Source organism: Hypanus sabinus, chromosome 9 (genome assembly GCF_030144855.1).
Source record: "Hypanus sabinus isolate sHypSab1 chromosome 9, sHypSab1.hap1, whole genome shotgun sequence".
NCBI lineage: Eukaryota > Metazoa > Chordata > Chondrichthyes > Myliobatiformes > Dasyatidae > Hypanus > Hypanus sabinus.
In genome coordinates, this window is record NC_082714.1 from 145686920 (window position 1) to 145701868 (window position 14949).

Below are 14949 nucleotides of genomic sequence, written 5' to 3' on the forward strand. Positions count from 1 at the left end.
AATTAGCATTTCATGTCTTGGTGTCTTGAAGAACGCTTCGGGTTTTAAAGCATCTGCAAAGTTGATTTGTATGCAAGTTCTGTCCTAGTATGAAGGAAAAGTTTATCCCCATTCACTTAATGGTGCTGCCTGGAAATTCCTCTTGTATTCAAGTCATGTCAGTTGATAAATTTGCTTCAGTCTGGCTAAGGCAATGCCGACATGCCCTAACATTTCTGCACCTGGACTGTGCGCTTCTCTGAACATTCCTGAGTTACACTCTTGCTTTCATGGTCATAGTTTCAAAATCCTCTCACCAGTCCTCTGCCCTACTATATTTGATTCCTTAAAGTTAGTGCTGCATGGTGAAAACTTATTAGGCGTTTATGCTTAGCATTCTCAGGGCTATGAGATAAGGAAATATCTAGCAAGTTTCCCGTCTTCCCCCCGCCCCCCCCCCCCCATCACAGTCTTTTGCAAAGATCCTCTATTACTCTATATAAGTCCATTGCGCTAGCATTAATTATTTGTAAGGGCAGTCCATATGTGATCCCAATCTCCTCCTTGAGATTTCCTGGTCTTTGCACTATATCTAGTTTTTCTTTTAAGGCCAGGACCATGTATGTTTACTAAGTAAATGCATTCCCAGTAATCTTCCTCAAGTATACAGGTTGCAGTTGGCTCACTGTTCCGAATTACGAATTGTTTGAGTACAAATATTAACAAAAGATTTTTATGAATTGCTATTTTGTGCAGTTGTTTTTCAGTCAGTGTTTCCAGGTGAGGCAACACTTCACCTGCAAGAATGGCGAGGTCATCTGCTATACCCAGTGTTCTGGGGTGTAGTTTCCTCTACTTTGGTGAGACCTGATGTCGACCTGGGGGGGGGGGGGCGGTGTCCCTTTTTCAAGCACCTTCACTCTGTCTACAGAAGGGTGGATTTCCTGTTGTCCAACCATTTTAATTCTGTTCCCTTTTCCTATTCCAACATATCAGTCCATGGCTTCCTTTTCGGCCATGCTAAGGCCACTCTCTGATTGGAAGAGCAACTCCTCATATTTCGCTTGGGTAGCAGCCTACCTAATGCCATGAACATTGATCTCTCTAACTTCTTACCTCACCCCCCTTTTTTTTTCTTTTTCCATTCCCCCATTCTAGCTCCACTCTTTACCCTTCTCCTCACCTGCCCATCACCTCCCCCTGGTTCTCCTCTTCCTTCCCTTTCTCTCATGGTCCACTCTCCTGTCCTCTCAGATTCCTCTTTCCTCAGTCATTTATCTTTTCCTAGTTTCTCACTTCATCCCCTCCTCCCCTACCCAGCTACCATTCTCCTCACCTATCACCTTCCGTCCTGTGCTCCCTCCCCTCCGCCCACCTTATTCTGGTTTCTTCCCATCCTTTCCAGTCCTGATGAAGGATCATGGCCTGAAGTGTAAACTGTTTATTCCTCTCCGTTGAAATTGCCTGATTGTTGAGTTCCTCCTGCATTTTGTGTATGTTATATCCAATTAGTGTGTTCATCTTTCCTTTTATCAGTCTATGCCTGTCACCTTAAGCTCAATAATTCAGTTGTATTGCCCTTATGACATCAACCCACAAGTTCCAGAAAGTGCCCTGATTTGATCTCTGGACTGTACAGAGACAACTGATTTACACTCAGGCTAGGGAGAAGATGACCACAGTGCATTGGCCTTTGATGAATATGTACTTATAATGCCTCCCATGTTAAAATGAATAACTCTTTAACATGCATTGTCTGGCCTCACATCTGTCTGGTCACATGGGTGAAAATTGGATCAATGATTGTGGTCAATACATTTTAATGACTTTCCTTGTTAAATTGAAATGAAGTTCAGGCTATGCATTCTGATTGTTCTCCCTAAACAGAAGTCTACGCCAAAGGAGTTAATTGCAGAGACAAAACTGAGATGCTAAGAAATGATCTTGAGGTTTATTTTCAGATTTTTGACTTGAAATACTAATTCAAAATGCATACTTCGTGCAGTTGTTTAAAGAGTCATTGACGATGATGTTTAGCTGTACAGAAGAGGTAACTACAAATCTTAACCCCTGATTTGTGTTTATCTGATCTGAGCCAGTTCATAGTAAGGATGCTACACTTAGAGATACTTTAACTACAATAAATGGTATTGTACAAGGGGGGAGGGAGAAGCGTCATTTAGGGCAGGGGTGGCGAACCTACGGCACATGTGCCTGATTGCATGCATAATAGTTTTGTTGGCATACAGAATGCAGTTCTGCTGCTCGATTCTGTAATTAAAAAGATACATAATGATTATCCTTCCTCTCAAATGAGAAAGCAGATGATTTTTTACAGCCCGAGAGCAAGGAGATGTTTTCATAGGAATTGTCTCAAACTGACTTGGTGCCAGCTAGACAGTGCAGGAACATGTGACATTGGATGATACATTTTGAAATTCTCGCAGGCCTGGTGTACACATCAGTATATGGATAGTAAACACTTGGTCCAGTTGGCATTGGCTTTGCTCTGCTTGTATTGTTTTCTTCAGTGCCTTGTGAGCGAACATTGGATATTTAGTAATAATAACGGCAAATACAGTGCGTAGTTTAACACCTCCATGAATTCCTACAGTTTTTCACAATCGACACATTTTATTTAAAATTAGTAAAACTAGGTTATTTAAGTTTATTAGTGAGATATCTTTAAATTGCATTTATCCTTTTCAGCATGATAAGAATGTCAGATACACCAGCAAAGAAACAACATTCAAATATTGGGAGAAGCAACAGAGGTTTTCCAGTGTGTTGGCATGAAAGATTTGACCTGACTAAAAGGGTGATAGGAATCTTCTGTTCTGAGATAGTAGTGTGCAGGACGTCCGCTCACAATAATGAATGGAATGCATTTCTTGACATATCAGCTGCAAAAAATATATACCCATTGTTCACTTTATTATATATTTGTGGTCTGCTGTTGTAGCCAATCCACTTCAAGGTTTAATGTGTGGTGCATTCAGAAATGCTCTTCTGCACACCATTGGTGTAACCAGTGGTTACACTGTCAGTTTGAAGCTGTCTGGTCATTCTCCTCTGACCTCTCTCATTAACAAGGTGTTTTTACTAGATTTTTTTTGTTGCTGTGCACCAGTCTATTAACTCTGGGATTGTTATATGTGAAAATTCCAGGAGAGAAGCAGTTTCTGAGATACGCAAACCACCCTGTCTGGCACCAACAATCATTTCACAGTCAAAGCCACTTAGAACACGCTTCTTTGCTGTTCTGATGTTTTGTCTGAGCCAGAACCAAACCCTTGACTATGTTGACGTGCTTTTGTGCATTGAGTTGCTGCCACAGGATTGACTGATTAGGTATTTGCATTAATGAACAAGATTACGGGTGTCCATGATAAAGTGGCCACTATATTTTGATAACTTTTAGTTTAGGTTGTTTCAACTGCTGTTAGTTTTGAGAGTTCAAAGGTTATTGCCCAACATTTAATCTGCCAAACCACTCACTGATGGGGAATGTGTTAAGAATCATTGCTAGGGTGTGCTCTTTTCCTTTTTGACAGTTCTCCAGAAAAATATTATACAGCGCATTAAGGATTTGCTAGTGAGCAGAAATACAGTAAAAGACAACAGCTGCAAAAGATTGTCTGGAATCACAAACATAGCATGCTAACAGCCTATGCTGCTGAGAATTTTGGCTTGAGAACTGGATTCTGCAGCGATACCAGGAAAGCACCCAGTAGGATAATTTAAAAGGTGTCAGCGGGCAGGTTCAACCTCCAGTGGATTTTGTACTAAATCTAATTTAACGGTGTTGGGAGCTGTTTCCCTGTAAGTGCACAATGCATTCAAAATAATCTTCAAGCTGTGTTGCTCAATGTAACAATGAGCCTCCATCTTTGTTATTATTTCCTGTCTGCTGTCTCTCCCAGTAAGATATTGCAAGCACTTCACTGATCAGTTCTGTCAGACAGATTTTGTCTGTGTAGTTAGAAGAGAGGGAGCACTACTTGGAATATACTTTCTTGTTACTCTTTGGGAAAAGTTTAAAGAAACGGAACAACTTTGCACTTGCTTGAGTCTTCATGTAAGCTGTTGATCTGGACTTTGCTTCAACAGGACCTTATTGGGAATGTTCTAAAGGAGCAGTTACAATCCCTAACAGTTGCTCTGAACAAAATTTACAAGGATGTTGCCAGGACTGGATGAGCTGACTTACAAGGAAAGATTGAACAGATTAGGACTTTATTCGTTGGAACGTAGAAGACTGAGAGGAGATTTGATAGAAGTAAACAAAATTATGAGGAGTATTTACAGGGTAAACACAAGCAGGCATTTTTCACTGAGGTTGGATGGGATGACAACCAGAGGTCATGGGCTAAGGGTGAAAAGTTTAAGGGGAAAATGTGGGGAAACCTTTTCACTCAGAGGGTCATGAGAGTGTGGAATGAGCTACCAGTGCAAGTGGTGCATGTGTGCTGGATTTCGGTGTTCGAGAGAAGTTTGGCGAGGTACAATGTTGGTAGGGGTATGGAGACCCTGGTGCAGGTCGATGGCTGTAGACCAGGGGTAGGCAACCTTAAGCACAAATGATTTCCTAGCATGAATTATTCATTAATTCATTAATTTTTAGATGTATTTAAATGGTTAATTCCCATATTTCAAGTTTTTTATGGCATTTATCTGGCCCACCGTCCGCTCATTAATACGCGATCTGGCCTACAGAGGCAGAAAGGTTGTCGACCCCTGGTGCAGACAGTTTACATGGTTTGGCATGGACTAGATGGGCTGATTAGTCTGTTTCTGTGCTGGACTTTTCTATGCCTCTGTGACTAAGTATGAAGTACTAAAATTTCATTACAAGTTGTAATGAAAGAAACTTCACTGAAGTTGAACAGGTGGTATATTTGACCATCTAAACAAAGCTAGTTTTAAGATTAAGGTTATGTGGTGTCTTGTTCATAGGCTTTCTAGTGTAAGTAAATATTCCTTTCCTGAACAACAATGTGTGAACCTGAGGGTCCAAAGATCCATTTTGCATGAGGAATTCATCATTAGGATGGGGTAAAGTAATGGTCACCAACCCATCGATTGCGATCCACTGGTCGATCTTTGAGACCTTCCCAGTTGATCCCGAAAAAAAAGAAAAATAAATACACAAATACCGTTGAGAGATTGTTTCCGGGTTGTGGGGTTTTAGTTCTGTTCTTTCTGCCCAGTACACATGTGTGTAGCTCCCCCGCCACACACTACACAGTGTACTTCAGTGGTCCCCAACCACCGGGCCGCGAGGAAACGATGAGAGCTGCACCTTTCCTCATTCCCTGTCACACCCAGTCTTGATCTTGAACCCACGTGAGGTCATCAGTCGCCTAAACGCAGTGATACCCTCGCGCCAGGGATCACCGTTTGGCCCGGGCGGCCAGCAGGAAGTGCAGACGCTACTGGCCTGGAGCGCTGCATTAAAACCTGTTTACCACACCGAATGTTCGTGGGAACCCGGTGCTAAAATATTTGCAGACGACCTCATTCAGACTCAGCATTTTGAAAGTAGCAGAGCAACTACCGCGCTGCGATCTACTGAAACAAACTTTTGTCGGCCGACAGATCCCATAAGAGGGGGTGAGCAGGCGCCCTGTCGCACTCCCCACTCGGTTGGCCGCTCGCTCCAGACTGCGACCGCCGTAGCCCCGTTATGGGGACTTCTGGCCCTGACCTTGTCCTCTTACCCCACCCACGACCAGCTGCACCTGGCCAAAGCGGCGGGCGGGCGGGAGGCTGGAGTTCGGGCCTGGAGGCTGTCTAATGAGGCAATGTCTCAAAACTGCTTCAGCACTTTGAGTCCAAGCACCCAGCACTTAAAGATAAACGTGTTGAGATTTTTCAGCGGAAAAACGTGAGCAAGCGGGACAGAAGCTAAGTGCCGAGAGCCGCAAAAACTAAATTGCGGAATAGACTGGACATAGGGAACTTGCTTCGAGTATCGCTGTATTCCGGTCGTGTTTAACACCCCCTCCCCACCCCCCCCCCCACCCCCACCCCGTTGGCCGGTCCGCAAGAATATTGTCAATATTAAACCAAAAAAGAAAGTGCAAAAGAAGGGTGGGCACCCCCTGGTGTTTATACATTATTACTGCTTCCGGGTTGTGGGGTTTCACTTCCGGTCTTTTCTGCCCCGGTGCGCATGCTTGTAACTAATTGATGTGGGGTCGAGCTTGCCTTTCACTAAGGCTGAGGGAGGGGATCTTGGGCTTAAAAAGGTTGGTGACCACTAGGGTAACGGAACAAATACAAGGGAAAAAAGCAAACAGTACAGAAAACAAAGGCTTCTGCTTAAAGAGGTGAAACAACTGTAAGGATCTTGTAAATTTTGAAATGCAGTGTGTTCTCTACATAACAAAAGTGAATTACAGGGGGAGAAGTAGAAACATTAGGCTTTTCTAAGGAATTTTCAAAGGAATATCTAATTGTTAGCATGTCCAAGCAGAAACCTTATTTGCTCATGGCTGCTATTGTATTAAACCCAGACACCCATGCTGGTAGTGTACAACTGGTGATGATAACGTGACTTATTAGCTGGGATATATTTTAAAGCAAGTGTTTGTTTTAGTATGATCTACTTGTGGGCTACCTGTCTTCTTGGGGCCAGGCAGCTCATTAAAGTATTGTGACATTTTGACCCACAGAGAAGACCTTTTTTCTGTGGCGATGTCCCGCTGATAGTATTTTAGGTATGCACATATTCCTTTTGCAGAATAATCAGTTTCACCTCACCCCCCTCCCCCAGCCCAAATATATCAGGTTCCTTCAGTAACACACAAAATGCCAGAGGGGCGCCGTGGGTCAGACACTGTCTATGGAGGGGCATTGTTTCCGGCCGAGGCCTTTCATCTGGATTGCTCCCCCATGCTTTGTATGTTGCTCCAAATTCCAGCATCTGCATTCACTTGTGATAGAACCATTGAACACTCCAGCACAGAAAACAGGCCATTTGGTCCTTCTGGTCTGTGCTGAAACTTTATTCCGCTAGTCCCATTGACCTGCACCCAGTCCATAACCCTCCAGACTTCTCCCATCCATGTATCTATCCAATCTTCTTAAAACTTAAGAGTGAGCCTGCATTTACCACGTCAGATGGCAGCTCATTCCACACTCCCACCACTCTCTGAGTGAAGATATTACCCCTAATGCTCCCCCAAACCTTTCCCCTTTCACCCTAAAGCCGTGTCCTCTCATATTTATCTCTCTTAATCTATGTGGAAAGAGCCTACTCGCATTTACTCTGTCCGTACCCCTCATAATTTTTTAAACCTCTATCAAATCTCCCCTCATTCTTCTATGCTCCAAGGAATAAAGTCCTAACCTGTTCAATCTTTCACTGTAACTCAACTCCTGAAGACCCGGCAACATCCTAGTAAATGTTCTCTGCAATCTTTCAATCTTACTGGTCAATCATGAACAGAGGAAGGGCTATGCAGTGACTTATCTTCAGTCCAGTTCTGTAGGTTGTAAGGTGGCCAGTGTGGAATTTGCAGACTTAACCAGATGGGACAGCTAGCTTTTGGAAGTCGGAATAGGAAAGAAATCTGGAAACTGGCAAATTCCTCCTGCTGACTAAGCGGGGATCGGGATTAGAGAGCATGTGTTATGAGGAAGGGTTGGACAAAGCTGGGTTGTTTTCTCTGAGGGGGGACTTGAAAGAAGCTTATAAGATTATGAGAGGCAGAGATAAACAGCTAGTATCAAATGTCTATCACTACCTGGAATGCATTAAAGATGAGAGAGTGTAAGTTCAAATGAAATGTGTATGGCAGTGTCTTATCTTTCTGAGTTTTGTTTAACACAGTGGTGAGTACTTAAAATGTGCTGCCAGGAACGGTAATGGAGACAAGTTTGACAAAGACACGTAAGAGATTCGTGTTAAGTATATGAATATGCAGGAAATGGAGAGATATGTGGGCTGAAGGGATTTGTTAATTTACTTAGTTCAGGGTAATTTTGTGGGCCAATGGGCCTACTCCTATGCTGTACGTGTTCTATGATCTATGCATATTGGTCTTTAGGATAGTCCGGACACTGATCACTTTATTTTAGCAATACAGCGTGGAGTGGGGCCTTCCGACCCAGCAACCCCCGACAGATCTAATTAACCCTAACCTAATCATGGGACAACTGACAATCACCAGTTAACCTATCTGGAATGTCTTTGGACTGTGGGAGGACCCGGAGAATCCCACTCATTCTGAAGTCCGGGATGCCCTGAACTGTGTGCTGAGCGCTGTGCTACCGAGGCGCCCCGCTTTGCAGCTCCTGCTGGCTGAAAGTCATCAGGTTGTCTGTGAGATGACATCTTTAAGGGTTCTTGAAACATCTAATGTGCATGCTGCAGTTTTTCTGTTACCACCGTTGACTTAGGCCAGGCTGATGAAGATCATGGACACCTCTCCAGAGGTTTATGTGACACCTGGGCATCCTATTCACAACTAGATGCAGGAGAATGATGTCATTAACAGACTACCTAAGGACATGAACTACTACGTAATAAAATTTAAGATTCATCTCAAGATTCAAGATTGTTTACTGTGATTCATCAGTGTAATTGAAAATAAAAGGATTGCTACTTAAGATCCAGTGCAGCAATTAAAAAAACACTATAAGCATAAAGAACACACTACAAAAATCACAATAAATACAAATACAAAAGAACAGCTGATATACATAGACTTCTTGTATGCGCATGAAGTGATTCTGGGTACAGGAGTGTTTGTACGTAAGGTGACTCTGAGAGGAAGTGATAAAGTAGTGGTGGTGGGGGTGTTGATCAGCCTGACAGTTTAGGGAAAGTGACTGTTTTTGAGTTTGGTGGTCCTGGTGTGCAGGCTCCTCCCTCCCCCCGATGGGAGTGGGACAGGCAGTCCATGAGCAGGGTGAGTGAGGTCCTCCATGATGTTACTGGACCTTTTCTGAAACCTTCCTATATATACAGTATGTCCTTGATGCGGGTAGGACTGTGCTGGTGATGCTTTGGGGCAGTTTTGACTACCCCTTGTAGAGCCTTCCTGTCCAGCGTGGAGCAGTTTCAGTACTGTGCGCTCCACATCTCTATCAGGTCTTGAGTACTGGTGTGCATCATTCCAGCTCTCTCCAGCCTCTCCAGAAGATAGAGGTGTTGGTGAACTTTCTTGACAGTGGAGGATTTGTTCTGTGACCATGACAGGTGGTGTGTAATGTGGACTCCCAGGAGTGTGGAGGGGTGTAGGTGGGGCTAAAGAAATTTAAATAAACAACAGGTGTAACTTCTGGACAAATCAAAAAATCTCTTTTGTTTTCTTCAGCTAAGTCACTTCAGTAACTTGATACCTATGTAGCAGGAGAACCAAACTAATAGCGGTGCAGACTCGAGGGGCCGAATGGTCTACTTCTGCACCTATTGTCTATTGTCTAATAGTATAGTGGATTCCAGTTTTATTGGGGCACATCGGGACCAGTGTACTTTGGCCCAATTAAGCAACTGCCCTAAATTGCAAAGTTTCATGGAAATAGTTAAAAAGGTATAAAAAAAGGGCAAACTACTGTTTGACTGAATAACAAATTATGTATTTAAATGAAATACTGAACAAATTAGAACACTACCTACAGTACTACAGTAACTTAAAACTGTGTATGCCTAAAAGTTTTTGTCAGACAGTGCTGCTGTATTCTTTTGATTGACTGTAAATGTGCAAAATCAGCCAGGTACCAAGGGCAGATATTGAACTACCGTCAGTCAATGCTATTGCATCTTCCCCATCTTCACTTGCATTGTAACATTCGAGATGATTGTCGATATCTTCAAATTCTTCATAGCTCCTAACTTGTTGAAGTAATAAAGACATTTCATTTTCACTCCTGGCTGTTTCTGGCATCTCCAAGCAAGAAAGCTTGAAACCACTGTGAGCAAACAGGGCTGAATTGTCTTACTGCTTATTCTTGCCAAAAATCACTGCTTTTTGAACACAGGCACAGACAACTGACACTACTTAAAATCTGATTGCTCTAAGCACGGTGTGGTGTCTGATGGCTGCACAAGTGCCTGTGTCTGATGCTAGTTAGAAACTGTTTGGCAACAGTCTCCTGCCTCAGTTAAGTGGCATAGTGTCCCAAATAAATGAAGTGAGTCCCATCAACTTCCTCGATTATTTTTTGTTCTTTAAAAGTTTTTCAAAATGAGTAGCTGTCTGATTAACTGGTGGCCAATTTAACCGGAGTCAAATGTACAGAGTTGTACAAAATATGCCTGATTGTAAATGAATTCTTTCTTCCTTTTATTCAGGTGCTTATTGCTTATCCGTGTCGGACTATGACAATGCAAAAGGCCTGAATGTGAAGCACTACAAGATTCGCAAACTGGACAAGGGTGGCTTCTACATTACATCACGAACACAGTTTGATAACCTGCAGCAGCTGGTAGTCCACTACTCAAGTAAGTTGTAAAGAAAGCAAAGGTTGTGCCGCCTGTAATGAAGATATCTTCTTTCATTGTTACAATGGTGCCTTTGGATAAGTGGATTAACGTAAGTGTTGTTCATCTGTCAGCAGAATTCCTTAAACAGCTAGAGTGGCAGAAATAACACATTCCACTGTTGTACATGTTCCTGTTTATACACATCATAATGCTGATTCCACAGGAAAACAGGTCCTAAGGTGTCTTGCACCAGACTACATCAATATTGCCCTTCAGTTACATAGAACATAGAACCGAAAGCAGTACAGCACGATACAAGCCCTTCAGCCCACAGTGTCATGCCAACCTTTAACCTATTCAAGGATCAATCTAACTCTTCCCTCCCACTTAACCCTCCATTTTTCTTTCATCCATGTGCCTATCTAAGAGTCTATTCATTGTCCCTAATGTATCTGCTTCTACCACCACCCCTAGCAGCACATCTCATGTGACTACAGCTCTCTGTGTAAAAGCAAAACTAGCTCTGACTTTCTATCTATATATTTTTTTTATTTTCTTTATTGAGATACAGTGCAGAATAGGCCTTTCCGGCCCTTTGAGCCATGCTACCCTGCAATCCCCCAGTTTCATCCTAGCCTAATCATGAAAAAAATTCCAATGACCAATTAACCTACCAACCGGTACATCTTTGGACCTTGAGAGGAAACTGGAGCACCCAGAGGAAACCTATGCAGTCATGGGGAGAACGTACAAACTCCTTACAGACAGTGGTGGGAATTGAACCCAGGTCGCTGGTACTATAAAGTCTTGTGCTAACCACTACACTACTGCTGTCCTCTAGTCACCTTAAAATTAAGCACCGTGTATCAGCCATTTCCACCCTGGGTAAAGTCTTTGGCTGTCCACTCTATCTATGCCTCTTGTCATCAATTGAAGTAAAAAAAAACTGCACAATAAAATTTCAGTTTGAATCAAGGCGCATAGACTAACCAATGCAATGCCTTAATTATTCAAAAGTAAATATCTCAGTTTTCTTGTTGTTTTAAAAATGTGTGGTGGGAAGTAAGGATATTTGGTAATACCAGAGAGAAACTCACATGAACTCCGTCCCCCAGAGTCTCATTATAACCTTGAATGAACCTGCACGTTTATGGAGAGCGCATGCCTTTGAGAGCTGTAGAACAAAGCACATTCATCTAAATAGAATGAGCTGCCATTATCCTGGCTGCCTAACCATCCTCTGAGAGTCTGTGATGGGGATATTAGTGAAAGCTTGCTGAAAAATAATGAATCTTTCTGGGGAAAAAAAAACTCCAGACCTGCAACAACATAGAAAGCCGTTCTCAGCTGAAATTCTTTGTATGCGCAAATAAATAAAATAATTTATGTTAACATAAGAAAGATGGAGCTTGGGTGCCCCTGGGATATCCCAAAATGCTTCACTTGGAATTTTCTTTGTGGCGCAATTCATGTTGCTCAATGTGTTTGATAAACCTGTGTTTTCCCCTTCTGAAGTTATTACTCAGTTTTAAAATAATTTAGCCTTATTTCCAGAGCACTTCAAGATCTTGCCCTCTTTGTCAGCAAATATTGTGTACAATTCTGGTCACCGAATTATAGGAAAGATATCCACAAAATAGAGAGAGTACAGAGAAGATTTACTAGAATGTTACCTGGGTTTCAGCACCCAAGTTACAGGGAAAGATTGAACAAGTTAGGTCTTTATTCTTTGGAGCGTAGAAGGTTGAGAGGGGACTTGATAGAGGTATTTAAAATTATGAGGGGGATAGATCGAGTTGACGTGGATAGGCTTTTTCCATTGACAGTAGGGGAGATTCAAACAAGAGGACATGAGTTGAGAGTTAGGGGGCAAAAGTTTAAGGGTAACACAAGGAGTAATTTCTTTACTCAGAGAGTGGTAGCTATGTGGAACGAACTTCCAGTAGAAGTGGTAGAGGCAGGTTCGGTATTGTCATTTAAAGTAAAATTGGATAGGTATATGGACAGGAAAGGAATGGAGGGTTATGGGCTGAGTGCAGGTCAGTGGGACTAGGTGAGAGTAAGTGTTTGGCACGGACTAGAAGGGCCGAGATGGCCTCTTTCCGTGCTGTAATTGTTATATGGTTAATCAACTCCAACCCAGCAATCTCTGATTTTCTACTTTCTGATAACGATTTTTTGATCATGCTCAAGTTTAATCACATCACCTTTAGTAACTGTGCCATCAACTGCCAAGACTCCAGGCTGTAATTTTGGAAGACACTCTACATCTCTATCTCTCTTTCTGCCTTTAAGACATTTTACAAACTTATTTCTCTGATTAAACTTCCGTTTAGCTATTTAGACTGGCATCAATATTGATATTGATTCTGTGAAATGTGTCTTGGTTTTGCTGCATTTAATGCAGTAAATGGCAATTGATGTTGTGTATAATTCCGATACAGCCAGGTTGCACAAGTTGCTCATGAGATAGGTATTTAGTTAATATACTTTTTATGTTTTCCATCGAGAATTGAACACTTGGTGCTGAGATGCATCCTAGGATGCCTTGGGGACAAATCATCAGTGATTCTACTTGTGATCATCAGATGTTTCGGATCTTTCAACGTCAGACACTACCGCCCAGGCAACCCAGCCAGGATTGATCGTGTCCTGCGTGTGTCCCAGCAGCACTGGTGCACGGGTCACACTTCTTGATCCACAGCCGTCTGGAGGCTCGCTCAGCAACTGCTGTGATGGTCCTGATGGCTCTTCCTTTTGCAGCCCCCGTAATGCCAAGGAGAGAGTAGGTTTCGTGGACCGGGAAAACCTCTACGCCCCATCTCGATGAGCTCACGTGGGGCCCCTCCATCCCTGTCTCTGCCACTGCTCTACCAGCTCATGGTATTGGGCTTTCTTACTCTCGCGTGCCTCCTCAATCCGGTTTTGCCAAGGCACGGTCAGCTCTATCATGCCCACCTACTCCACCTACTGTTGGGCCTCATTGATGATGATGTGATGAAGTCAGGGAACTTTAATTAAGCACCTCCTCTCCATCCGCCAAAAGCAGAACTTCCCACTGGCAAAACAGTTTCATTCTGATTCCCATTCCCATTCTAACATGCCAGTCCATGGCCTCCTCCTGTGCCAGAATGAGGCCACCCTCAGGGTGGAGGAGCAACACCTTATAGTCCGTCTGGGTAGCCTCCAGCCTGACGGTGTGAATATCGATTTTTTTCCTTCTAGCTTAAAAAAAATCCTCTTTCTCCCCTGTTCTTCTATTCCCCAATCTGGCCTCTTACCTCTTCTCACCTTCCTATCACCAACCCCTGCTCTCCCACCTCTTTCCCTTTCTCCTATGGTCTACTCTCCTCTCCTGTCAGATTCCTCCCTCTCCAGCCCTCATCTTTCCAACTCACCTGGCTTGACCTATCACCTTCTAGCTATCCTCCTTACCCTTCCCCCATCATTATACTCCGGCATCTTCCCCTTCCCTTTTCAGTCCTGATGAAGGGTCTCAACCCGAAACGACGACTGTTTATTTAGTTCCATCGACTCTGCCTGACCTGCTGAGTTTCTCCAGCATTTTGTGTCTTGCTACAGAATTTTAATTGGTTATCAAAACTGATTTTCAGTTGCCAGTCAGATGGCTTGGTGAACAAGCCTGCTGGTGATCTGGGCCAAGGTCCCTAGCTTTGACAAAGGCTATGGGCTTTCTGGTGCTTACTGTTGTTAATGGTCGAGGAGATATTTTCTCCCACTACCTTCAGCACCAGGTCATGACACCAGCAGTACTGACCAGGCCATTAGGAGAAATCCATGGTCTTGGTTGAACAATGTGTTTGCTTATTTTTGCTGGCCTCAACAGAGGGTGAGCAAGAAACGGTTTAAGTCGCTGCTCGAGTTCTTGACTTATGTCAAGCCAAGGAAAGAAGTAGTAGTGACCCCTGAAGGTGGGGTAAAGAATAAGAGTTGATTGGTTTTATTGTGATGCTTACCAATTGTCAGTCAAAGATGACTTACTGGAATTTTTCGCCTTTCTGCTAGCAGACAATGAAAGATAAAGGCATATATCATTTATATCATTAAAAATTCTGGTGCATGTCTTCATGCAGAAGGAAAATATACCACAGCATTTTATAAGATGATAAGAATGCTATAAACCACTGTGTATAAAGACAGTATATTGGGAACGGATACATTTACAAATGCATCCTTTTGACAAATAACTCAGTTCCTTAGATGCACACATTTAGGAGTATGCTATGTAAGGTGAATACTGGCCACGTACTCCCTATTTGTTAGGGTCCCAAGGTCGGAGATTTCCCCTGCTGTGCCTATGTCTGTTACTTGAACAGCAGAGTTCAGTAGCAGCAGAGCTTGTTTGGAATGTTTCCATGTTCCAGTTGGAAGGTCACACTTCCCTACTCCTACATTGCATCCTTTTGGATCAGTTGGGTCCCGTGTGGAGAAGACATCTTTGACCTCACCATCTGATTTTCCCTTGTACACTTACTTGAAGCTCAGTTACTTTTGGGCATAGATGAAGGAAGCCT

At 43.1% G+C, this 14949-nt stretch overlaps 1 protein-coding gene across 3 annotated transcripts in view; it reads left to right on the forward strand.

Annotated features, from left to right (window-relative positions):
* Positions 1-14949, forward strand: part of LOC132399879 (proto-oncogene tyrosine-protein kinase Src-like) — a 217714-nt gene that overhangs the window by 160189 nt on the left and 42576 nt on the right. For all 3 annotated transcript variants that reach the window (XM_059980747.1, XM_059980746.1, XM_059980748.1), the window contains one exon: positions 10283-10432. In XM_059980747.1, the coding sequence (XP_059836730.1) occupies positions 10283-10432 (150 nt within the window). The remainder of the gene's footprint in view (positions 1-10282; positions 10433-14949) is intronic.